Source organism: Carcharodon carcharias, chromosome 1, assembly GCF_017639515.1.
Source record: "Carcharodon carcharias isolate sCarCar2 chromosome 1, sCarCar2.pri, whole genome shotgun sequence".
Taxonomy (NCBI): domain Eukaryota; kingdom Metazoa; phylum Chordata; class Chondrichthyes; order Lamniformes; family Lamnidae; genus Carcharodon; species Carcharodon carcharias.
This window is the reverse complement of record NC_054467.1, coordinates 172156250-172183123: the sequence shown is the minus strand read 5'-3', so window position 1 is coordinate 172183123 and position 26874 is coordinate 172156250. Positions and strand designations below refer to the sequence as shown.

The 26874-nt window shown below is 42.7% G+C and overlaps 1 protein-coding gene across 4 annotated transcripts in view; it reads left to right on the top strand.

Moving 5' to 3' along the window:
* The window catches only part of LOC121279613 (zinc finger SWIM domain-containing protein 6), a 190209-nt gene that overhangs the window by 110552 nt on the left and 52783 nt on the right, over positions 1-26874 (top strand). For all 4 annotated transcript variants that reach the window (XM_041190789.1, XM_041190783.1, XM_041190798.1 and 1 more), the window contains 3 exons: positions 16441-16797; positions 18304-18452; positions 22885-23035. In XM_041190789.1, coding sequence (XP_041046723.1) covers positions 16441-16797; positions 18304-18452; positions 22885-23035 — 657 coding nt within the window. The remainder of the gene's footprint in view (positions 1-16440; positions 16798-18303; positions 18453-22884; positions 23036-26874) is intronic.

The window sequence follows — 26874 nt, the reverse complement described above, 5'->3', positions numbered from 1 at the left end:
AAAAAGACCTAATATAGTTCTATGACTTGTGGTTATACTGAAAATACAGTAGCACATGAATGAGAGATGGTGAGTTATTATGGATATATATTAGTACATTCTGTTGCTGAATACAATTTTTTGTTAAATTGCTTTAAGGATTGTCACAATGACATGGAGCTGCTCTTCATATCCTCTCTCATTCCCCTACCTGGCATCCTACTGTCCAGTCATACTTTCCCTTGTATGTTGCCACTGTTTTCTCTCTTGTCCTTAGTTGCTTCTGACAAACACCTCATCTTCTTTCCACCCAGTCCTCATTTTTTTTTATTTAAAAAAATAGCTTGATTTATTTGGTTGTCTCATTCCGTTAATGCATCCATCGCTGGGAAAAAAATATGGGATTCGTGCAGGTTGTGACCCCAAACTCTCACTTTTAAAAATTGAACTGCTCCTGTCTCCTGTTGACTCTGGTGGGGATAAAATTCAGTTGTGGATGGAAATTCCTGTTATTGCAAAACTTAGTGAGAATTTTCATCAGCAGAATTTTTTAAATCCTTTCATGGGATGTGGGCGCCACTGGCTAGGCCACCATTTATTGCCCATCCCTAATTGCCCTTGAGAAGGTGGTGGTGAGCTGCCGCCCTGAACTGCTGCAGTCTGTGTTGTAGGAACTCTCGCAGTGCTGTTAACAAGGGAGTTTCAGGACTTTGAACCAACGGCAGTGAAGGAATGGAGATAGATTTCCAAGTCAGGATGGTGTGGGGCTTGGAGAAGAACTTGAAGTTTGTGGTGTCCTCATGCACCTGTTGCCCTTGTCCTTCTAGGGTAATAGAGGTCACGGGTTTGGAAGGTACTGTCGAAGGAGCCTTGGGGAGTTGCAGCCGTGCATCTTGTAGATGGTACACGCTGCTGCCACTGTGCATTGTTGATGGAGGGAATGAATGTTTAAGATGGAAGATGGGTGCCAATCAAGCAGGCTGCTTTGTCCTGGATGGTGTTGAGTTTCTTGTGTTGTTGGAGCTGCACTCTTCTCAGGCAAATGTAGAGCACTCCATCACGCTCCTGACTTGTGCCTTGTAGATGGTGTGCAGGGTTTGGGGAGTCAGGAGGTGAGTTACTCGTGGCAGCATTCCTAGCCCCTGATCTGCTCTTGCAGCCACAGTATTTATATGGCTAGTCCAGTTCAGTTTCTGGTCAATGGTAACCTCCAGGATGTTGATAGTGGGGGATTCAGCGATGGCCATTGAATGTCAAGGGGCGATAGTTAGATTCTTTTGTGGGAGATGGTCGTTGCCTGGCACTTGTATGGCACAAATGTTACTTGCCACTAATCAGCCCAAGTCTGAATATTGTCCAGGTCTTGCTGGTTATGGACACTGACTGCTTCAGTGGTACTGATTGTGTTGTCAGGACATCTGCATCTAATAATTATGGAAAGTGCACATTAGGTGAGGACAGGATCAGACTCGCCTGTAATGCTCTCCAGTTGAATAGCCTGCTTGGGTTTTCATTAAGAAGAATCATTTTGGGCAGAGTACTGAAGGTCTGCTGCTACCTGTGGGCATGTAATCCAATGAGGTTTGATGTTTTCAGAATTGAAACAGAAGATTAGAGAAAATGTAAAAAATAATTACAAACCCTTCTGTATCTTTCTGAAATTGTTGCAGTGGTGTTGATGATTTGAGTGAAAGCTTTATTTTTTTTGTTTGAAAAGGAAAATAATGCAAGTCACGTAATTGTGGCTAAAACTGGTTTCTGTACAACCTATTGTTTAAAAACCAGTGGCAAAGTTGCATTACGAACCTGGTGTCTCATTCATTGCCATATAACTTGATGCTGGCTGTAACGATCATAGTGAAATAGGTTTAGGAAGCCTCAGTCCAGATGCTATAAAAGTGGTCTAATATTTACTTTGACATGAAACACGGACCAGTTCAAATGCTTCCAAATCAGCAGCCTCTCGTATTTTTACTAAATATTTTTTCTCAACCATTTTGTCTAAGATCTTCTTGTCTCCAAATAGTTGGAGACTGGAGGTACCCACCCCCCCCCCCCCCCCACCCCGACACACATATATACACACACACACACACACACACACACAAGATGTGCTATGGGACCCTCCAGAATGTAAGGACCTTGGGAATTTCCCTGGGTGGGCAATTCTTCTGCTCTCAGGGATCCTCCAAAAAAGTCTGCAGCTCCTGAGTTCCAACTTGCCTAAATAGTCACCCAGGAGATGTTAGATTAAAATCTAGCCGGACACCTGGGTAATCTATACAACTAATCCTCCTTTCACCCCCCACCTCCCAATCACTCTCACCCTTGGCCTGACCTAAATACCCCCTCACCCACCCTATCCCCTTAACCAAGCTTTGGGACAATTAAACTCTCTACCTACCAGAATACAGCAGCTAATGCCTTAAAAGGGGGTCATGGCTTCTGCACGGATTCTCTCCGCTGCTCCCTCTGAGGTTTTCTGCACTGGCTGAGTTCTGCAGGATCGTCCAGCGGAAGATTGCCCTGAAAAATCAGAGCAAGGCAGCTGTGTATTTTTGTTTTTTTTCTTGCTCGATCAGGGTCAGCAATGGAGGTTCCAAGTCTGAGCGGAAGCTGTGTGTCTGTGTGTCAGTGTCAGTCATATAAAGCATATCTAGCCACCTTTTACCTGCACTATTCTATGGCCTGCTACACTGCAAGCGCCAGTTCACAACACTGCTCTGTACCCTCTGCAATGTCAAGAGTTGAGATCTGTTCTGGCAGAAGTTGAAAATTATATATGTTTCTAATGACTGCAAACAGTCTTCTGACTCAGTTGCTAAATGCATAATCTGGGTGTGATCTGAGTTGCACAGACCAGGAAGGTTTGAAGGCTTGTCCTGCAAGCTAAACTTAGCCAGAAGTTGGTCTGAGGGAGGAAAAGGACCACAATTGGCCACAGCGCCTTTGGGCTAACATGGAAAGGGGAAAATCCATTGAGGTTCACACTCCTGATCATTATCCAGTGATTATTGCTGGAATGTTTGCATGTATGAACACCACTTAACTTCATTACGATGCTCTTTGAGTAACTTGCTGACTTGGTGCACACATGATTATGGGGTTTGCCCTCAAGTTGCAGCGAAGTTCTGCTTATTGGCTTCACCCCACCCTTTCAGATTGTGTGCATAGGTTTGACACCACCTGGAGCTCTAAGCTATTAGTAGGTGTATGGAATGATCACATGCACATCTATTGTTTCATGGTGAGGGACCCAATGATGTAAGAGTTCTCATTTGTTGTTCATATGGATGGTAGTCCCGAATTACTCACTGTGGTGAGTTATTATCTCGAACAGTCCCTGGTTGGAGGGCTGTTATCACAAATGTTCATGTGTAGTGCAGCACAGTGATGGATTTTAGCACATGTTGAGTTCCTGATTTTGATGTTGCCATTGGTTTCCTTTACCTGCTGTAGATGGCTCCAGATCTTTATAAACATACATGTGTTTTCTGTCACTGCAAGGATTCTTACTGTGATGCCCTTGATCTGTGGTGGGAAGTGCCAAAAGCGGGAAGAAAACTTGCTGTTGTCACTTGGCCAACTTTGTGCACATCCTGCTGGCACCCGAGAATGGTATTGGTGCAGATATGCTGTAGGATACTTCCTCACTTAATGGATGATATGCAACTTTAGTGGAGCTGAGTGAGGTGGAAGAGAACATTATTTTCTCGTCTGGCAGCATATGGACTGTCACCGCATTCTTTTTATAATTATCCATTTAATTGCATGTTTATACCCTTGGGCTATAAACAGAACAAGTAAATACATAACACACTGTTTTTAAAATCCCCTCTCTTTATTTCACTGCGATACATCTGGTTTTGGGAAGCTGACTCTCTTAAGCTTCCTTTTGCTGTTCTCCTAGCAGCATGCAAGACCATTGGAAAGGTCAATGTCTAGATGGTGGTGGAGCAGCAGCACTGTTATTTAGCTTTATAAACACAGGAGAGTTTTTGATTTGGCACAAAATGTGCTTCTCTGTGCTTAGTTTTTCTCTGTGCTACTTGTTTAAGATTTTTTGGTTTTTTTGCTTTTGTAGTTTCACTGATGAGAAAAACCTAAAAATGGAAATATCACCTTCACGCTTGCTATATATAATATAGCTGCTGGAAGTATCAGGGAAAGGGAACAGTCATCAGGAACATTTAGTACTAAATCTGCATGGATACCTCCATCTGATTGAGGGTGGCCTCAGCAGAGAGATGCATATGAAGTTTCAAACTAGCAGGCAGATATTTTTTCAGTGTTTTCATAGTTTCCATGTCACTGGAGTGAGCATTTCTTCTTGTGCTGATACTTAATTTTGGAAGAAGTTATTATTTGAGGGCGAGAACTGGCTTCTAGGACAAGGTCACCATGGACTAATAGAATGCCACAGTGTATTGTGTATGAACTGTAAATCCAACATAGAAAATCAATCCACATGTGCCAAACTAGAATATGAAATCTGCAGGAAGCTGGTATGAGAAAAGGTGTCCCTTAACCACCGGCCTGGACATGACAGGCTGAATGGCCTCATTCTGTGCTGTGAGCATTAGGGTGCAGTGTCTCAAAATGGGGAACCCCTGGATTGAGTCAGTGCCTGTTTTCGGGGCGGGTGGTTTGGGCCAACAGTTTGGGCCGGGCTGGGTCAAGGTTTGCTTGGACCACTCTGAGCATGGGAAAGGACAGACGTACAAAGCCAATAAGTGGTCAGCATGCTATTGCAGGACCTAGCCTAACAAGCAGGTAAGTTATTTTACTAATTTAATAATAAAAATTTATGCTTGGCAGCTTTAAAAAGAAGTCCAGTTTTTGGACATCACCAGTGTTTGGATAGCTGGATTTAAGACTGGATTTAAGACACTGTACCTGTACTATGATTCTATAATCTGTAGTAGAGCTCCATTGCAGTCCACAGCCAAAAGCTTTTTTGGGGTGTGCAAAATAATTCCTATCAGAGAAATTGAGGGGATCAGTGCTCCACTCAGTAGTGGTGAAATGCCGACTAGAGGGACCCCATCTTCTTGTCAACTCAGTCTAACCCATAGTAAAGGGGTTCTGTAGATAGCTTTGAAGATGTTCCAGAAGCAGTCTATATTTGACCGAAATCCACCAAAATTTGTTATATTAGTGTTTGTTAGCAATTCCAATTATATGTGGGGGTATTTTCCGACCATCTGGATCCAGGCTGTTGTAGCATCAAGTGCAATGATGTAATTGAAACATATTGGACACTGCTTTTGTTTGCTTGGCTCTTAATATGATTCAATACAAGACAGTATTTTGGACTTCAGTCCAAAATCTACAAATAATCTATTAACTGAAATCTGCTTGAAATGTTTTATTGTATGTTTCTTTTTACTGTACATCCAGTACTGGGAAAAAAAAGTGAACTTTGAATTTTTTTTATTCGATGTGGGCGTCACTGGCCAGGCCAGCACTTATTACCCATCCCTAGTTGCCCCTTAGTTCAGAGGGCATTTAAGAGTCAATGACATTGCTGTGGGTCTGGGTCACATGTAGGCCAGATCAGGTAAGGACGGCAGATTTCCTTCCCTAAAGGACATTAGTAAACCAGATGGGTTTTTACAACAGTTAACAATGGTCTCTAGGTCATCATTAGACTTTTAATTAATTTTTTTATTGAATTCAAATTCCACCATCTGATTCAAATCCGTGTCCCCGGAGCACTATCCTGGGTCTCTGGGTTACAAGTCCAGTGACAATACCATCACTCCTCATTTACCTCTGTTCTGGGACTGAAAATGTGGAAATAAAAACAAAAAACTGCGGATGCTGGAAATCCAAAACAAAAACAGGGTCATGTTGAAGGGTCATGAGGACTCGAAACGTCAACTCTTTTCTTCTCCGCCGATGCTGCCAGACCTGCTGAGTTTTTCCAGGTAATTCTGTTTTTGTTCCGAAAATGTGGAACCTATTTTCAAATTACATGGATTTTTCAATGGCTTTTAAACAAACTTAGTACGTGGGCTCAAGAAACTATTGGCCAGAATTTTTCGTTTGCCGAGCGGCAGTGCGGTAGACACGAACGCATGCAAAATGGGATGGGATGATGTTAGGAGGGTGTCCCAATGTCATTGCGCTGCCTCACAATATTTTGGTCGGGCACGCATGGAAGTCTGAAGCATGCCTGCCGAATGTTAAAGGGCTGAGCCCATTAAAAGACCAATTGACAGCAATTTTGAGTGGCCTGTGCACAGGGCCAATCAGCTAGTTGGCCTTCATGTTTTTAATTCATTCTACATTCAGGACAGCATAAAAGGCCCAGGAGATGTAAGGTGAGGAGTTAAGAGTTTAGCTGTGAGCTGTTTGTAGTTAGTTTGGAGATCATTTCTGACATATGTTGCGTGTTTGGATAACACTCTGGTTGTTAAACTCTTGCAAAGCCTTACTGCAAAAAGGCCCCTTTTATTGCTGAAACCTGTGCAACCATCAGAACAAACATGGGGATTGTGTACTCAGTTGGAGGGGCCTCCTCAGAAGAGGAAGAGAGGGCCAGAAGGGAGAGGAGGTCAGTTGCCTGCAGGCACTGTCGCAGAGTCCGCCCTCAGGACCAAGAGGCACAACCAGAAGGGGTGGAGGGCTAGCAGGATTTGCAAAGTAGAAAGGTCCAGAGAAGGTGCCATTGCCCAGCAGGTAGAGTGTACAGGCAGCGATCATGCCATCTGAGCATGTCAGAGGTTCTGTGTCGAAGAAAGCTCTGCCTTTCCAGGGATACTGTCACCTCTATATCTGCAATGTGATTGACCCCACAATAGCCTCCAGATGTGTTGGTGGCCACCCTATGCCAGTGGTGTGCTGAAGGTGACAGCGACCCTGAACTTTTATGCCTCGGGTTCATTCCAGGAATCCGTGGGAGATCTGTGCGGTGTCTCGCAATTCATTGCCCATAGCTGCATCAAGCTGGCTACAGGGGCACTGTTCCTAAGAATCAGCACCTCCATTCACTTCAGGACAGATGAGGCCAGCCAGGCAGAGCGAGCTGATGCTTCGCTGCAATTGCAGGATTTCCCTGAATTTAGGGAGTCCTCGTGCCCATAAAGGTGCCAGTGGGGGAACTGGGTGCCTTTGTAAAAAGCAAGGGCCTCCACTCTCTCAATGTTCAGATTGTGTGTGACTACAAGAGTGAGACACTGCAGGTTTGTGCCAGGTACCCAGGAAGCTGCCATGATGCCTACATCCTGCGTCACTCCCAGATGCCAAGGCTCTTCATAGCCCCAGCACAGCTGGATGGCTCGCTCCTGGGGAACACAAGCTATCCACTGAAAAGGTGACTGATGTTGCCGCTAAGACACATAAAGACTGCAGCTGAGGAGGGCTACAACCAGTCATGCCTCCACAAGGGAAATAATTGAGAGGACCATTAGCCTACCCAAGATGAGGTTTTGCTGCCTGGACCACTCGGGGATCATGTACCCACTTTTGTAGTAATTTGCTGCACCCTGTACAACCTGGCTCTCTCAAGAGGGGGATCCAGTGTGGATGAAGACAGCGATGCTGTTCCAGAGGACGATTCCAGTGCTGAGTCTGAGGAGGAGCCTGAACAGCTGCAAGCTCAGGAGCAAGATCCTGATGTGAGGATGCTTATGGGAGGCAGGGAGGCCTTGATTCTGAGGATTTTCGGTAAGGAATCCAAAGCAAGGAGTCAAGATGATGGCATGAGAAACGCCACCTAACTGGTGCTGATGAGGCACTCCTTTCACCCTTCACTCAAGTCCTGATCTCTGAAATAAACTTTGCAGCCCTTCGTATGAATGACACATGACTCCCAGGCCACTTCCCTATCAATTGCATGAATCACTAAGCCCATTGTGGATGATCTGAAGTTTTAATATTGTGAAAAATTCATCCACAAAGCCCCTTTTGTGATCAGTGACTTAAATTTCTGCTTGTGAGTGCTACGCCTTGGTGCTCCCCTCTCACCTAGCAGGTGGATTGGAGGTAGGCTGCCGACTCTGACGCCCGTCGGCCTTGATGACTTTGGTGGCCATCCTTTGGCTGCCAGGGCCTGTGTAGGCCCTGACTGGGCGGGAGAGCCCAGCACTACAGCTGGGCACTCCTCGATCATCGAGGTCTCTTCCGATGCGACGGTAACTGGCAGGGGAGCTGCTGCCATCATCAGAAGCACCTTGAGGAGCCCCCAGATACGTGGCGCTGCAGGTCATTTGCCAACATGAAGTTGGTTTGAACCTCCCTGCTCACTATAGATGAATGGACAGCTTAGCAGAGTCACTAGGTGGCTCATCCATCTCTCACATTGGCAGTGATCTGTTGAGATTACTTCATGTGTGGGCTCACAGGTCTGAATGAAACCCCAGAAATCCCTGATTGAGCTGTTGCTCCATGAGAGTCACCACTATCCCCATGGAGGACGCCTTGCATTCAGAGCTCTGGATTAACGCAGTGCTCATAATTTGCATGTACTCCTTCAGTACAGAAGACCATGGCAGGCAAACCCTCTGGGATTTCCACCAGATCTTCACACGATGGACAGAGGCTAATCATCTGCCTTGGAATCAGCATTGTCCTGGTCTCCAGCAATCCTCACACACCAGGTGCCCAGGGAGCTCTCTGCCTCTGCCAGCTCCTCAGGCAAGTGGGATGTCCCATTACCATTCTGCACTACCATCTGCTCCAAAATGCATATGCCCACTGACGTGCCTGTATCTGTGCTGGTGCATGTTGCAGAGGGCGGATGTGAGGCGAGTGCATCCAGCTGCTGATCATCCTCTGAGGTCCAGGCAGGATCCTTTGGGGTCCATCTGAGGGAGAGGAAGAAAAAATGTCAGTCTTGAACAGCATTAATGATTCTGGTTGCTTCTCGGAGTGGACACCAGGTTGAGCAAAGACTTCTGAATGGACAAGCAACGGGGATTTCACATGTCAGTCTTGCAACCACTGCCATTCATCTCTCGTACCCTCCCCCAATCTCTTCTCTGTCCACTGGACTCTAACCCTCCTCTGAGACCCCGGCCTCTCTGAAACCAGTGGACCTGACTCCATGTTCACAAACAATCTTGAGTACTTGATCCTCCATCAAACTGAAGATCAGAAGATTAGAGGCACCCACCCCCACCCATCCTTCCTTGCTCCTGCACATTGTGACTCCTCTCCTCCTGTAAGTACAAAATTGCTTTTATTAGCCCCTCATCTCCACTACCCCCCCCCCCCCCACCCACCCACCCAAACAAGTTGGAACATTCTAGCCTCCCCCCCCCGCCCCCACCAAAGATGCAGGTTCAGGTGTCCATCACGTTGCCGGACCGCACCATCACATACATGCCAGCTAACCATTCTAACCATAGAAACATAAAATAGGAGCAAGAGTAGGCCATTCAGCCCTTCGAGCCTGCTCTGCCATTCATTATGACCATGGCTGGTCATCCAACTCAATAGCCTGCTCCCACTTTCTCCCCATATCCTTTGATCCCTTTGCCCACTCACTCAGCTTGTCCAAATCACACTGAAGCATCTCTGCATCCTCCTCACAACTCATCCTCCCACCCAGCTTTGTGTCATCTGCTAGTTTGGAGATATTACATTTAATTCCCTATCTAAATCATTAATATATATTGTGAATAACTGGGGTCCCAGCACCGATCCCTGCGGTACCCAACTTTTTCCCATTCGGGAAAAAGACCCGTTTATTCCTATTCTTAGTTTCCTGTCTGCCCACCAGTTTTCTATCCATCAATCAATCACATGTAGTCTTTCAAGGTACGTGAGCATTTGCCAATTCATGTTCGGCATTTCACACCCGTGAGCACCACAAGCACATCCACCGCCCCCCCCCCCCCCCAAACCAATGGTTCCAACTGGATTCAGTACTCACCCTGGCAGAGCGCAGAAGGTCATTGAACTTTTCGCTGCACTGGATGCAGATCCTACGCACTCCATCATGTCCACTGACCTGACCTGCTACCTCTGTCCATGCCGCCTTTGTTTAGTGTGGTTTCCGCCTCACAGCAGCAAGATATCACATCAGGCACTGACTGCCTCTAGCAGAACCAGCAGGCACTCATCAGAAATGCAGGAGGCAGACTGGTTCCTGGCATTTCCCGGCATCAGCTCCAGGTACGGATGACATGTTGCAGACACAATGGGCAGCACAAAAACTGAGAAAAGTAGTCAGACCCCTGGAAATTTGAAACATCTCCCTGAGGCTGTTGAACAACGATTGTCAGCCTTCAGAAACCTCCATTGTATAACCCCCAGCCTGCACCTTTATTTGTCCTAGCGCCTGCCTTCTTCCCGTTCTGCCAGCAGTGCTGAGCCTCGTGCGTTTCACGCTGGCCGGCAGTTAATTGGCTGGCCAGTGTGAAATTGATGTCGGGAGCCGATTGCGGGCGGGAGCGGATTTCACAGCTGCTGCCGCTCCCACTGATGGCACTCCCCCGCCAAGCCTAAAATTCAGGCCATTGCCTCTGACGAATTTGTGATTTCACCAGATTAGCCTGTCCTGTTTTTCCTGTGATATTTTAGTTGTTAGCTCAAGTGGCAGTTGTTGGATTTGATGTGGTGTACTGTGGTAAAATAGCAAACCTTTTTTGATTTTTGTTGCATTAATTTCCTGATTATCAGCGTGCATCTTGAATTGTGAAGTGAAAAGCGATGTCAGTATTTTGCTTTGTGCTGTCTATAGAATGCTGCTTCTCGGAGTCTTCACTTTATTCATTCATCTGTGTGTTCATCTACCTGTCTGTGCACCATAAAATATGTGATGTCTTGATGTCTATGATGACTTTTTTTTTGCTTTGGGGTAACTGACACCCAGACACTATTTATAGTTCAGTGTGGCTGAACCATTTGCCTCCCCATTTTTTTCGATTAGGCTATCTTGGAATAGATGGCAACATCTCACTTAATTAGCTGTGAGGTGCGGATGTAAATACGGAGAGTGAAATAAATTACCTGTGCAAAGTGGGATTCATAGTTTGTGTAAATGAAACACAAAACCGAGATGGTGGGGAAAGAAACTGGAAGAGAGCTGAGGGCACGGGGAGAGGTAGAGAATAGGAAAGCAAGGAGAGCTGTGAGGTAAATGCAAAGATTTAATGAGTGGAAAATGAGGAAGGACACAGTTACGGGAAACGATGCCTTATTTACATTTTTAAAACTTGTACATGTCCAGTGAGGCTTATCTGAAGCTTAAGGTTCTGATTTCATAAATGCCTGGCTGCAGCTGTGCAACTTTTAAATCTAAGAAAATATGATTATCTCACATTCATCCTAAAAATGTGCCTTAACCTCAAAGTTAGCCATTACTGCACCGGTCTGAAATTCATTTTTTGTGCAGAAAATCTTAATGGTTTCCTTCATTTTTAAAGCTACCCTCTTTCCTGAAGTACTTTCTTGACATGCTGAGATGTGGTTCCATGGACGGTGGCCTATTTCAACCTTACCCAAATAGTCATTTGTGTGACCAGGCTGGCAAAATGAAGCAGGTTCTCCCTGGTGCCCTGACCATGGGAAGGGAAGGGGCCTGGTACTGTAGCTGAGCCTGATTTTATCTTCCAGCATCTGCTGTATTTTTGTTCCTGATTTTTATCTCTCCCCACCCCGCCCCCATCCATATTTCCAGGAAGGAATGAGAAATGGGACCTATAGTGTTTGATTGTGTTTCTGTTCTCTGTGTGTGATTAGTTAAGCTGGGGTGTGATTACTGAAAAGGAGAAACTAAATTATAGGTTAGCAGCTGTAAGCATTGAATAAAACTCCTGCGTGTGTGCTCACACAACCTGGTATGTCATCTCTACATGTGCGAGGTAAACACAACTGGAGCCTTGGCTTTTGGCCTTTTTGCTTTAAAAATAAAAAAAAGCACCATAGCTGAGGGAAGTTTTTAAATTCTTTTGTGGGATGCAAATGTCGCTGGCAAGTCCAGCAATTGTTGATTGAAGGTGGTGGTCAGCCACTGCAGTCATGTTAGGAAGAAGCTTCAGGATTTTAACCAAGCGACAATGAAGGGATGGTGATATAATTCCAAGCCAAGATGGTGTGTGGCTTGGAGGAGAGCTTGCAGTGGTCGTGTTCTCAGTCGCCTCCTGCCCTTGTTCTTCTAGGTCATAGAGGTCGTGGGCTTGGAAGGTGCTGTTGGAGGAGCCTTGATGAATTGCTGCAGTGCATCCTGTAAACGGTACACACTGCTGCCACTGTGCAACAGTGGTGGAGGGAGTGGATGTTTAAGGTGGTGGATGGGGTACCAATCAAGCAGCTACTTTGTCCTGATTGGTGTCAACCTTCTGAGTGCTGTTGGAGCTGCACTCATCCAGGCAAGTGGAGAGTATTCCATCATACTCCTGACTTGTGCCTTGTAGATAGTGGACAAGCTTCGAGGAGTTGGGAAGTAAGTTACTTGCCACAGAATTCCCAGCCTCTGACCTGTTCTTGTAGCCGCAGTCTTGCTGCATGAGGGAATGGACTGCTCCAATACTTGAGGAAACTGAATCCATATCCGAATATGCTTAACTGCGTAGCTAAGGAACATTGCGGTTTCCCTCCTTGTCATAGCTGTGATTATCTAACTAGATGGAAGCTGGGAATTGAATAAAGGACCTGCGAGAGCTGAGGTGAAGTTAAAAGGTTCAGCAACTTGCAGAGGGAGATATTTATCAATTTAGACTGGGGTGGAATTGAGCAAAGATCCAGAAGTGAAGGACAACAGTTTTAGACAAGTGTATGGGAATCCAAAGTATAAATTAGATGGAGTCAGTGAAAGCTTGTAAATAGGTGTCATCGACGCCCCCTTGTGCCCTGGGTCATGACAACTAGCAAGGCAACATTCTGTTGTTTGGGAGGAACAAGCTACTCCTTGATGTCTTCACACTTCTGATGAAATAATTCTAATTTTGCTTTTATACTTGTCTTAATATTCAGTTGAGATTCTTAGAACTGAAAAATTCTTAAATTGATGAAAATTTAATGATTTGCTTTAAAATGGTATGGCTCAAACTTGGTACTTTGCCATTTATTTGTGACGGTTCACTTTACAGCTCCAGTAGTTGCACATGTTAAATCTCAGCAACTCTTTGCTGCAGAGCCTTTGGGTACTGAAGATCTACTTTAATTGCCCCTAGAAGATTAATATGACAGAGTAGATTTAAGCCATTTAAGTCAATGTTGGTTTAATCCTTTGAATACTGGCTGTGATGCAACTTTCAGTTTACCTTTTATTTTTGCTAATGTAACCTTGACTGTTTCATGGATGGAAAACTACTCCATAAATTTTGCTTGTGCTTGCTTGAAATGTTCTGTATTTTGTCTTCAGTTTTCCAATTACCATGGCAAGCGATCAAAAAATGCTGAAAGATTAGTTGTATCTACATACCTTCGTTTGCTGATTTATTTCTCATACATTTTTTAAAAAGGTCCTTTTCTTAATTATTGTCCTTCTGCTCTTCTTATCCCTCCACTCTTTTTAATTAAAAATAAAATGGAAATAAACTCAAGTGTTAAAGCTTCTGGTCAAGTTTGTTCCTGTACAGAAACTTTTTTGGCTCAGTTTCCTAATTATAAGATTACTTTTAACACATCCTATTTGCTTTGGAACAATTAACACCATCATGCTTCAAGAATTTGGATTGTAAGAAGTGTCACTTGGCTTCACCTGTCCGTAAGCAGCATGGGGAGGTTATCTATTAGCTATACTTGGATGGGTGGGTTGGGGGGGGTGGGGGGGGGGGGGAACTCCCACCCCTTTGACAAGTTGCAACACCTCACCCCTGCCTGGCTTCCACTAGCGTGGATTGAAATGAGGGGTATGCGACCATGGCTGTGGACTGGTTTAACTTGCTTGGCAAATAATTTGGTTGGTTAAAGCAATTGCTGAAAAATGCAGAATTTTAACAGTTACTGAATGCTGAAGCTAACTTAGAGGGTTTTCCTTCCCTCCAATGTGGTTAATACAATCAACTCTCCTTTTTTGTGTCTCAAAAACAAATCAACAATTTTTCATTCCATAAAGACCATAAGATGTAGGAGCAGAAGTAGGCCATCTCACTCAATGAGATCATGGCTGATATGATGATTCTCAACTCCACATTCCTGTTTTTTCCCCATAACCCTCGATCCCCATACAGGTTAAAAATCTGAATATCTCAGCTTTGAATATACATAACGACCCAGCCTCTACAGCCCTCTGTGGTAAAGAATTCCACAGATTCACCACCCTCTGAGAGAAAAAAATTCATCCTCATTTCTGTCTCTCATGGGTGACCACTTACTCTGAGATTATGCCCTCTGGTCCTAGACTCTCCCACAACGGGAAACAACCACTCAGCATCTACCCTGTCAAGCCCCCTAAGAATCTTTTGTGTTACAATAAGGTTGCCTCTTATTCTTCTCAACTCCAATGAATACAGGCCCAACCTACTTAACCTCTCCTCACAAGAAAATCCGTCCATACCCGAGATCGACCTAGTGAGTCTTCTCTGGACTGCCTCCAATGCCAGTATATCTTTCCATACATAATGGGACCAAAACTGTTCACTGTTTTAGGCGTGGTCTAACTAGTGCCTTGTATAGTTTTAGCAAGGCTTCCCTATTTTTATACTCCATTCCCTTTGAAATAAAGGCCAACATTCCATTTGCCTTCCCTATTACCTGCTGAACTTGTATGCTAGCTTTTTGGATTCATGCATGAGGACCCCCAAATCCCTCTGTGCTGCAGCTTTCTGCAGTCTTTCTCCATTTAAATAATATTCAGCTCCTCTATTCTTCCTGCGAAAGTGCATAACCTCACATTTTCCCACATTATATTCTATAATTATAATATAATTATATTCTATATTTTTGCCCACTTACTTAACCTGTCTATATCCCTCTGTAGACCCTTTGTGTCATCCTTAGCACTTGCCTTCCCACCTATTTTTGTGTCAACCGCAAACTTGGCGATACTACATTCATTTCCCCCATGCAAGTCATTAATATATATTGTAAATGATTGTGGCCCCAGCACTGATCTCTGTGGCACGCCACTAGTTGTAGGTTACCATCGTGAAAATGCTCCCCGTATCCTAACTCTGTCTTCTATTATTTAGGCAATCCTCTATCCATGTTAATATACTATCCCCAACACCATGGGCTCTTATCTTATTAAGTAGCCTCATATGTAGTACCTTATAAAGCACCTTTTAGAAATCAAAATATATTACATCTACTGCTTCCCCTTTATCCATCCTGCTTGTTACCTCCTCAAAGAATTCTAATATATTTGTCAGGCATGATTTCACCTTCATGAAGCCATGCTGACTCTGCTTAATTATATTATGCATTTCTAAATTCACTATTATATCCTTTTATAATAGACTCTAACATTTTCCCAGTGACAGATGTTAAGCTAACTGGCCTGTAGTTACCTGCTTTTTTTTTTCCCTCCCTTTTTGAATAAGCGTGTTACTTTGGCAGTTTTCCAATCTTCAGGGATTTTTCCAGAATCTAAGGATTCTTGGAAGATTACTGCCAGTGCATTCATTATCTGTGTAGCTATTTCCTTTAATACCCTAGGATGCAACCTATCAGGTCCAGGTGACTTATCAGCCTTTACTCCCATTAGTTTCCCTAGTATTTTTTCTCTAATGATAGTTATTGTGTTTATTTCCTCCCCCCTTTTGCCTCTTGATTATTTAGTATTTTTGGAATGCTATTAGTGTCTTTTACTGTGAAAACTGATGCAAAGTATTTATTCAACTCCTGTGCCATTTCCTGGTTCCCCATTGTTATTTCCCCAGCCTCGTTTGCTAAGGGGCCTATGTTCACATTGGGCTCCTCTTCCTTACATATTCAAAGAAGCTCTTATTGTCTTTTTTTTTATCTTACTTGCTAGTTTACTCTTAAAGTTTATTTTCTCCCTCTTGACTATTTTTTGGTCATCTTTTGTTAGTTTTTTAAAACTTTCCCAATCCTCTGGTTTACCACTAATCTTTACCACATTGTATGTTTTTTCTTTCAATTTAATACTATCCTTAACTTCCTTGGTTAACCATGGTTGGTTTATCCCCTTCCTAGAATCCTCCTTCCTCACTTGGATATATCTTTGTTGTGAGTCATGAACTCGTTTCTCAAACGTCTGCCATTGTTCATCAACCATCTTTTCTGCTAAATTTCTTTTCCAGTCCATTCCAGCCATCTCTGCCTTCATTCCTTTGCAGTTACTCTTACTTAATTTTAGCACAGTTGTTTCCGATCCAAGTTTCTCACTCTCAAACTGAATGCTAAATTCCACCACCACCATGTTTTGATCACTGTTTCCTAGGGGATCTTTCCTTCCATGATCATGCTTTACTTGTTGACATATTTGCTTTCGTATTACAAAACGTATTTCTCCATGTTGTGATGTAGTTGCAGTGTATGGCAGGAAGATAAGATGCTAGCAAGATGACTTTGCTGATAAATGATTCCCTCTTCCCTTTGCAGGATTCCACTTAAGTGGCACCGTAACTGAACCTGCCACGCAGTCGGAACCAGAATCTGTTTGCAATGTTGCTATCAGTTTTGATCGTTGCAAAATTACCTCAGTGACCTGTGGCTGCGGAAACAAAGACATCTTTTATTGCGCACACGTTGTAGCACTATCGTTGTACCGGATTCGGAAGCCCGATCAGGTCAAGTTGCATCTTCCCATTTCAGAGACGCTTTTTCAGATGAATCGAGACCAATTGCAGAAATTTGTTCAGTATTTGATCACAGTACATCATACAGAAGTTCTGCCTACTGCCCAAAAACTAGCCGATGAAATCCTCTCCCTGAACTCTGAAATCAACCAAGTACACGGTAGGTTCACACGTTGACCTGGCATTGATTTTTCCTTTTATTGGGTTGAAACCTGCTTTTTCTAATATGTAAATGTATAAACTTTTTGACTACATAATTATAGATGGTGTTTCAGCGTTTATTAAAACTGAACCAGATATCTCAAAAGTATTGACCAGACAGCCCTAAATCAATAGAGAGTGGCTTTGTGTACCAGGATGGTCCTCCATTACAAAAGGCACTGAAATGTAGTTTAGCCGAATATATTTGTAGAAAGGCTCCATGGTTTGGATCTAGTATGCTCTCTGCTGATGTCACAGAGGTCCACAGCACAGAAAAAGGTCCTTCGGCCCATCGAGTCTGTGCCGGTAGTTTAATGATCCTTCCACATGTTCACCTATGGAAACCTTGTTATGACTTTTACTTTCTCTAGATAGTTAAGTTTGATCGTCTTCTCGGTGCACTGCCAGGGCTGTCGCTAACTCCAGCGGGGCCGATCTGAGGGCCTCACTAAACCATCCAATCGGTAGTAGCGATGGGTGGTGTGTACAAAGGGCAGTACAAAGTTGCATGTATTTTGATTTGATGAACTACCTTGGTGAGCATTTGGGGAGCCTTTGTTGAGTCATTGCGGTAAAATAGTTTGCCCAGCTAGAGGGCCTGCTGATATAATGGGAATTATATACTTGAAAATATCTAACTTGCTTATTCCTTTCCCTTTTCCCATCAGGTTTTCTTTTTTTTTTTAGCCATTCAGGTTTTAACAGTTAAGATTCTTTTTTTCCCTTTCCTGGTTAATTTTTCTCTTCCATCTTTTTATCTTTTTTCCCTTGGTTCAGTAGTTAATTCCCTCCCATCCTTTTAGTTCCTACAGCTTTCTTTTATTTTTTGTCTTTGGCTCTTATGATTGAATGAACAGGACTGCCTTTAGCAAAGCACCAAAGCAAATTGCCAAAAGTCCCTGATTTTAGGCTTCTTTCCTGGTGGCCATTGCTCAGCTGAAAAGACGAAGGCTGGGTGAGGCCTATCAGTATCACTGTTCATTCTGTGGCATTTTTCCAAAGACCTTTTGCAGCATTCTTGCTGTTTTTGGCAATTTATTTTATTTGCTTTTCAGGAATGTGAAATTATTTTTAAGAGGAAAACAAAATAAATTTTTGCTCCCCCATTGCTCCCTTCTGTCTCTTTTCCAGTGCTTTGTCTTTCCACCAGAACAATTGGATTGTTTTAGCTGTGATCTCCAGAGTGAAAATGGTCCCCTGTCCTTCCCAAACATGAGATTTCCATTTGTAAAATACATAACCATTTAGTTAACCTGTTGCACTCTTACAATTGGGCAGGCATAAGGGATTTCTGTCTCTCGGCCCTCTGGGTAAGCAGTTGAACAGTTGACTACTAGAATTACTGGGTTGACATTTTCCCTTGCACCCTACCCCCACCACCCCACCTATATTTCTTTTTACTCCTTTAATGTTGGAATTGAACTTAATTTGATACGACTTTAAAGGTTTTCTTCTTTGGATGAAGGTGCTCCTGACCCGACAGCAGGAGCCAGCATTGATGATGAAAACTGTTGGCACTTGGATGAGGAACAGGTCCAGGAACAGGTTAAACTCTTCCTCTCCCAGGGTGGTTACCATGGATCTGGAAAACAGCTGAACTTGTTGTTTGCAAAGGTATGGATTTTTAACTTGTGCCTTACCCTGCAGCTGCTGTGTATGTATGGCCTGCGAACCTCGGATCAATACCAAAGCTGAATATTCACAAAAAGTAAATCAAATATTAGAAATGACCAAGCAAAGATGTAAAATCATTTGAGCCTAAAACATTAAGATGCAATCAATTGTACCCAAATTGATGCACTGATAGTTTGTTGTTATTTACCACCCCCACCCCCGCCAAGTTTTTTTTTTAAATTAATTTTACTTTAAAGCTGTCTTGAAGCTGCATCATTGGGTTTGAATTTAAAATTAGTTGAAAATATAATTAACATTAAAAAGAGATTTGGCTCATTTGAAGTACATCAATAAGTAGATCCTTTGAGTATGGTTTCTTTAAGATGCTGTAGACTATGTAAAAGAATTCACTTGCAGGCTGTTTTATAAAAAATAACTCCTGATTATTGTTTTCATGGAAAATATCTCTTGGTTTGTGATAAATATGATCTTTTCAGTGCTAATTTCTTTGCAAGTGATGGAAGTGAATGGTTTGTCTTAAAGCATCATTAGCCCATTTAGAATGCATTTGACCTTTTTTTAATGCATCTAAACTATAGCAAGGGGATGCTGAATACTACAGTATAGTCATATGGTACAGCTTAAATTGAGTCAGGTATTTCCATGCGCATTGTGACTTAGTGCCATGACTTTTAAAGGTAAAGTCTAGACTTTTTGTCAAGTTCTGCAGCATAAATGATGTCATGATGTCCGTCCTTGTATTTTTTTTACAAGTATATTCAAAGACCACAAAGTAAATATACCAATCCTGCGATCCTAGCAGGGAGCCATGTTCAAACAAGGTTCAGATCAGGGTTAAAGCTTCAACACCCGCATCAATTTATCTTTTTTTTAAATCAATGCCTTGTTCTTTATGAGCATAATTGTCCACCAGGAACACCGGACCATTGAATTCTCCCTTGCATTTTGACTTTTTTTGGAAACTCTCTTTTTGGAGGAAAAATATCTATTGGAGAGTTCAAGCTATTAAATTATAAATTGCAAAATAAAAATTGAAGTCTGCCATGTTTGTACCCCTGTTTACAATAGTCTTCTCCACAGCAGTAACATTTTGTTAAACTTGGTACATGTAAAGTCTTCCACAGATTTACGGCATTGGAAATTGCTTAGCTAGTGTGCTGATGCAGCTCATTGGAATGGAGGAGTTTGAATTAGCAATAAAATTTTCCCCTGGGCCCACCCATATGCTGAGTTCTCTGTCTCAGCTGGCTGGTATAGGGAAGTACCAACGCTGGTCCCATGGTAGGTGGGAAGCTGCAAGGTAACCTCTTTTTACCCTTTGGAAGCCAGGGCTCTGCCAATCATGGTGGTCACTAGTCTTTTTTGGGTTGTAAAATAGACCTATGAAAGTAGGAAGTAGGAAAAGCTGCCATTTGTTTATTTTAAAAGTCACATGCTTAACATTCAAATCAGTTTACATATACGGTGTACTATATATTTTTCCTTCTTCTCAAAGCTCTGGGGTAGATAGAGACAACAGCTGTCCTCTAGTATTTTGCCTGGTTGAAATTCTTCATGTGTGAGTGGGTGTTGATTGGCTAATTGGCTGTGGGAACATTGCAACTAACCTGATGCATAATAAACTTTGCAGCAGAAAAGTAGCTCTTTGGTCCAAAAAGTCCACGTCTGGACAACAAGTGCTTTTAATCAGAATTAACCACCCTGCTTTCGTATCCCTTCATCCGTTTTCTTTACCCACCTATCTAATATAATCTGGAATGTTGACATAATTTATGCTTCAACCACTAATCCTGGAAATTAATTCCACGGTCTTTCGACTCACCGGCCTGAATTTTGCTGAGTGTTGGGATACCATCATGTGACCATTTCCGGGTCCCAACCCCATGCGTTTCGTTGGTGTCCACTGGCTTAATTTCACGGGAGGGGGCTAATTAGGGATGGTGGGCAGGCTGCAGAGGCAGGAGGGCCAATCAGGAGCCGGCATGAGGGAGGCTGGCAGCTGTCACTGTGCCTGCAGTCTAGCTAGTGATGGAGGTGCCAGAAGGAGCACTGCAAAGAGAGGGAGGAAGAAGTCGAGTGATTTTCTTAATTCCCGGCATTCTCTGTGGCAATAGTATCTGAGAGGGACTGCTGCAATGGCAGGCCTCTCCCTACATTTGACCACAAGCTGCCTGCTGTTTTTTGGTTATTTACCAATCTTATGTAAAGCCAGAGCTGTTGGATACTCCCGCTCTACACTTGCCTCCAACGAGCTGGGCCATGCATGTTCCAAGGGCCTTGGATGCCTCCAGGAAATTTGAAATGGCACGAAAAAGCACAGCTTAATTACCCAATTGCCTCCCTTAATCGCTTTCCTGCTGCTGCCCAGTAGGTATCCAGCAGCACTCTGATGTCACCCAGTCACAGAAGTGCATGGAGGTGGGAACGTTGGGGGAGCCGGCGTGAAATATTGTTCTGCTATTTTATGGCCCACCCAGCTGCAAGGCAGTGGGAAAATTCTGGCCTCTGTGAAGGAGTTTTTTCTGATCTATGTTCAAAATCTGCTGCTTTTAGTCCTGTATCTATAGCGCCTTCTTTTAGGCCACTCAACTCCTGGAAACCAACTTTTATCTATCCTTTCATAATTTTAAAAGCTTCTTGTATGATTCTGTAATCTGTGTTTAATTAAAAAGAAAATCTCGCGTCTCTCTTTGTATTTCTTCATATCAGGCAAAATCCTAGTGAGTCTGTACTGAACCCTCTTTAAAATTTAAAATCTTTGCTACAGTGCTACAGCCCAACATGGCACACAGTGTTCTAACTGCAGGTTTTATTAAGGTTTGACATAGGCTCATCATTTATGGCTTGACTTTTATATTCTGTACCTCAAGAGATAAAACCTACAATTCTATTATCTTTTTCATGCCCTTATCTACCAGGTGTACTGCCTTTAATATTCTGTTGTGCTTTTCAAGTTGCTCTTCTTTTCCACAACATCTATCCTACTTAAGCTTTTTTTTTAAACCAAAATGCTTCACGTCACACTTGCTGATTTCAACCTCAACTTTCAATTTCAACCACCACTTTTTAACTCCCATCTTTTCAACATCCCTATGCAATTTCCTTTGGTCTTAAGAATGAGCTATACCTACTCTTTTAATATTACCTACACATTTTGACACCACTCTCTCTAGGACTATGTCCAAATCCTTGATATGTACAATGAAGAGAAGTGAGCTCAAAGGAATTCCACCACCCACTTGCAAATACTCTTTTTTAAAAAAGTCCTTGACACCAAATTTTAATCCAGTTTTCTCTCCACCCCCAAACTCCAAAAACGTAACCTTCTCGAGTAATCTTCCATGCTCTACCCTGTCAAAGGCTTTCCTAAAGTTCAGGCACACTACATCCACCATGTTTCCCTCCAAGAATCATACCTGCTGGTTCCTCAGAATTCTGAAAAATCATCCTCTTGAAATCCCTGATGCTTGCATCTATTTTCTCTATTTAAGTATGTGGTAATTTCACCCTAAATTAAAGACTGCTGCAAATTTTTTTCCCATGGTGGATGCTAAGTTAACTGGCTTAGTGTTCCCTTTTTTAAAACTTGTACTATGTTGGCCACTGTCCAGTTCCCTGGCAGATATCCACTGTCATGAATTTCTGGGGTCTCTGCAATTTTCTCCCCCAACCCCTCCAAGATCATAATTCATCTAAAATTTTCTGTTTATCATAATTACTCATCTCACTCTCAACAGTTTAGCATTCCACTTTGCAGCAGAGGTCAGTGGCTAGTGATTGAAAGAGGGGGATAGGGGAATGTTTAGCTGGCTGACTCCTCTTGTCCCCCCTCTCCCAGTCCCCCAATCCTCTAAGCAGGTACTCAAAATTTACACAAAGTAGTTTGGGTGTTCTTGTAAATTGTCATGTTTCTCACAGGGTAATTTCTATTACTACACAGTGCCTTTGTGTAAGATTACTTCTTTGCATCTAATGACCTTGGCGATCAATAACACAAATTAGAAGAAAAATATTTCGGTGGGAAAGCACCCATGCCCAGGGTAACAGTGCATTATTAGTGGCAGTGCCAAGGTGAAACGGATAGAGAAGCCACTGTTGCATAAATGACTAATATTATTGAGGAAATAACTGGTCAAAGATCACATTTTGCTTTGGCATTTGTTTGAAATTATTTTGGTCCACAAAATGGTATTGGGCAAGGGAATTGATGTAGGTAGAGGTTTTTGCTTTCTTGATTGAAACTGCTTAGCTGATCCTAGCACCTCGTGCAGGAGAGTGTCTCTGCTGTAGCTATTGATGGGAGACCAGAACCTCCAAATGCACGTTCAACAAATGCATACTTTGGAAGAGAATAAATAAATGGTCCATAATGTCTGCAACTTCTGCTTTTAATAAATTATCTGTTTGGCAGGTGCGGGAGATGTTGAAGATGAGAGATTCAAATGGTGCTCGGATGTTAACATTAATAACAGAACAGTTTATGGCTGACCCCCGTCTTTCTCTGTGGAGGCAACAAGGAACGGCAATGACTGACAAGTATAGACAGCTCTGGGATGAACTGGGTAAATAAGAGTTGTGTGGAAGGAAAGTTGTTAATTAACTTGTAAAAGGGATTGTGTAGTGGAGGCATGGGTTTTTTTACCATTGTATTTTCTGCCACATTGGGAAACATGATAAATATTCTAATAGTTAAAATTCAGGTCTGTTGGAGACCAAAGTGAAAATCTTTGTTCTATTTCTAAGAAATTAGATAGCATTAAGCTTTCAATTAAACCCTGGATTTACTCGGGTTGCAGCAATCCTTATGTATTTTTTCCTGCCTATTGCCTACAAAGTGGATTGTGGACCCTGAATGCTCTCTGTAAAGGGATGTAGTGATACTACAGAATGCTTGTTTCTGCACCCCTGCTATTCTTTGGGGGGGTGGGGGGGGGAAATAAAATCTAGCTACTTACAGTCAAATATTTCCAGCTGAAATTTACTGTGACCCTCAAGGGGTTAACTGTGAACCTTTGTTTAAACATGATTAAGTTCAAAACTTTTCGCTAAGTTTCTAATAAGCCAACTTGTTGGAAAGCATTGCACAGCAGTGCTTGTTGTGAATGTTGAAGTTGTGACCTGGGATTATGGGTTTGGGTTTTTATAAATTATGAGAGAGTACATTCATTTGTTGCACTGCAGATTCAAAGTGTCACTTTATGTAGAGGTAAGCAGCCTTCAATTAAAGCTCCCTGGAAGATTTTAAAAATACTGTGTAAATGCTTGAAATTTGAAATAAAAACAGACAGTTCTGAAAAGAGCAATTGTTTCAGGTGTTGGCCTGTCCTCAAAGACTTTCAGGGACTTGGGATCTCCTTCGGGTCCAAATTAGATTTCTAATCTAGGATGCCTTTTTGTTTGCAGACTTTTAAAATCAGTATTCTGATGCAGCAGGTATCATTTGCAAAAAATTGAAGCAGCCTGATAGTCATACTCTTGTTTCACTCAGATGGTTGGTTAACCTCGCTTCAGTGTTGGATAATCTAGATTAAAAGTGGAGTTGAGGAGCCTAGATAGGAGTATCATTCACGTTCACCAGAATGATTCCTGCGTATGAAAAGGATTAAAGTATGAGGACAGGTTGCACAAGCTTGATTTGTATTTGCTTGAGTGGTTAAGGGGTTATCTAATTGTGGTATTTAATATGATTTAAGGGATGAGATTGGGAATACATGGTGGAGAAATCAGGACCAAGAGGGCGGAATCTTAAATTTAGATCTAAGCCTTTTCAAAGTGACGTGAGGAAGCACTTTTCACAAATAATAGTGGACATCTGAAACCGTCTTCCTCAAAAGGCCGTGGTTATCGGGTCAATTGAAATATTCAAGACTGAGATCAATAGATTTTTGTTAGGTAAGGATATCAAGGAAAATGGATTAAAGGTAGCTAAATGGAGGAGATCAACCATGATCCAATTGAATGACCAAACAAGCATGAGGGCTTAATAACCTCCTCCTGTTCTTATTTTCCTACCTAACAGTGGATGGAGGGAAGATAAACTTACGAGTGTTGATCCAACTTTATCCCCTCCCTGCTGATTACCAAAATGATGAGCTTGAATGAGGTAAAACGAGAGTTGAAGTAGTTACCGTCCACTGAAGCACCATTTCATTAAAACTGTTTTTATGCAAAAGTGACTGTGGTAATGTGACTTAATCCCTTGGTTAATCCCTCATTTATCTGATGTTACATACGGTTCAAACGTGGTCATCTCCAATTAGTGGTTTCAAGTTTTGTTGCAGCTACTTGTATTTTTTTGCCTGTTTCTATCATTTTAATATTATTTTTCCATGTATCCATTGTTATGTTTCATGATTTATTGTCTGCTTTTCAAAAAGGATTTGAAACAAATTTGTTTGGCTTATAAAACAAAGGATATGCATACAAATTTCGGGGAAAAGGCGCTGAGGCAATGGGGGCATATTATGGAGCCTGATAGAGGGGAAATTAGGTAGACGGGGCGACTAATGAGCCGGGAGCTGAAATTTCACTTTCTCAACGTTGGATTCAAATTTAAGAGGTTAACTCAAGTGACGTATTTGTGATGGGTCAAGCCTTGTGCATTCCCATGGTGTTCATACTTGTAATACATCTGTATGCCATGAACCTTCATTATATTAAAACTGTTTTGTGATTACGCTCAACCTTTGTGATAAAGTCAGTGGCTCACAAGAATTTCGTGGCACCCAGTTCACATTCATTTAAAGGTGGAATGTCCAGTTGTGGCTGAGGTCAGTGGTTTTCCTTGTTGAACTCTGTGGCACAAGGGAAGGGAGGAGAATGGCAGCTTCCATGGAGGCTGGCAAGGGAGGGTCAGTGGTGAGATGGGGGCTGGGTATGGAGCGGGTTTGGGTGCAGGGAGGAGTGGAAGAGGGATCCAAGGGTGAACAATGGATGGACTCGGGAGCATGGAGGAGTGAAGTGATAAGGACCTGGTGTCCTGGGTGTGGTGGGAGCAGTCAGTCAAGGTAAGAAAATGAGGGGCCTAAAGGGCAGTGTCCAAAAGTGTGTCCAACTCTGGGTGTTGGCTGGTAGAGTCCTGACAGGACTTTGAGTTTACTTGCAGTATTTCAGTTATCTCTAATCAGATTGCTCTCGGAAACTGTCCTTTACGATGCGTAGAAGGGAGGACCAGCTGAGCCTGCAAGTTCCACCATGTCCCCATAGAGTGGCGATTGGACACTAACATTAGCATTCAATAAAGAGTGAATGCAAAAACACAACATTGATTCTCCCACGATAAAGTAAATGTCCCCAACTTCCCTGTAACCCTTGATGGGTGCCAACCATGAGGCATGCCAGTACATTTAGCTTTCTGACTAAACTAGTCTCAACAAATAACCATGATGCACATGAGTAAAGTGAAACCAATGTAATATGAAATACTTACCAAGTGAAATTTAATTTTGAAGAACACCCATGCCAACTTTGTATTCTCAATGAGCCTTATGTTAACAGCAGTGGAGTTGGGCAGAAAGTTGTGGTTGTGATGAAGAGCCTCCCCGTTTGTCCAGGAGGCTCTTTTATAGCCCACCTGTTGCATTGTCAGCTGATGGTAGGTTTTACCACTGAAGAGCTTCCCCTGCCATGTGATCACCTGTCTTTCCCATGCACGTCACTGGCATTTTAAATTTTAATTGGAATCACGTGTGAACCAGCAAAAAGCAAGAGAGCGGAAGTGGTGTCCACTTCCTGTTCTGACGTCAGGGACAATGTTAAAATTCCACCCAAAAGGTGGTTAAGATTTTAATGAATTAGCTTTTATGTGGTTTTTCCATTTTCTGTAAATAAAGCATCAGCCTAGCTTGATGATCAGTAAATGCCTCACACCCTTTCTGTGGGCAGGTCACTGTTCCTTTCTAGCTTAAAAAACCGAGCTAGAGACCCAAGTGATCTGCAAACAAAGCTGAAGAGTCACACAGACTCGAGACGTTGGCTCTGTCTTTCTCTCCACAGATGCCATAGTACCTGCTGTGTTTTTCCAGCAATTTTTGTTTTTATTTCAGATTTCCTGCATCCACAGTATTTTGCTTTTACCAAGAACAAGCATTGGTCAAGTTCAGAAGTTGAATGAGATTCATTAGAAACCTGTTTGTCAAGCAATACACCCACTGACACGGGGAAGCGTACTGTGTTCAGTAACAATACAAAGGCAAACTACTGCTGGAACTGAGTGAGTTTGGTCATAATGGTAGCTCTGTACAGTATATTCATTTGTTGAAATAAAAAAACTCCATAGTTCATTTTTTGGGCATTGTCTAACCAGGTGTTTTCTTGATCGGCCTTCAAAGCGATGGAAAGAGAAAAGTGCAAAAGACACTCATCATTAAGGGGTAACATTGTTACCTGGATAAAATATCAT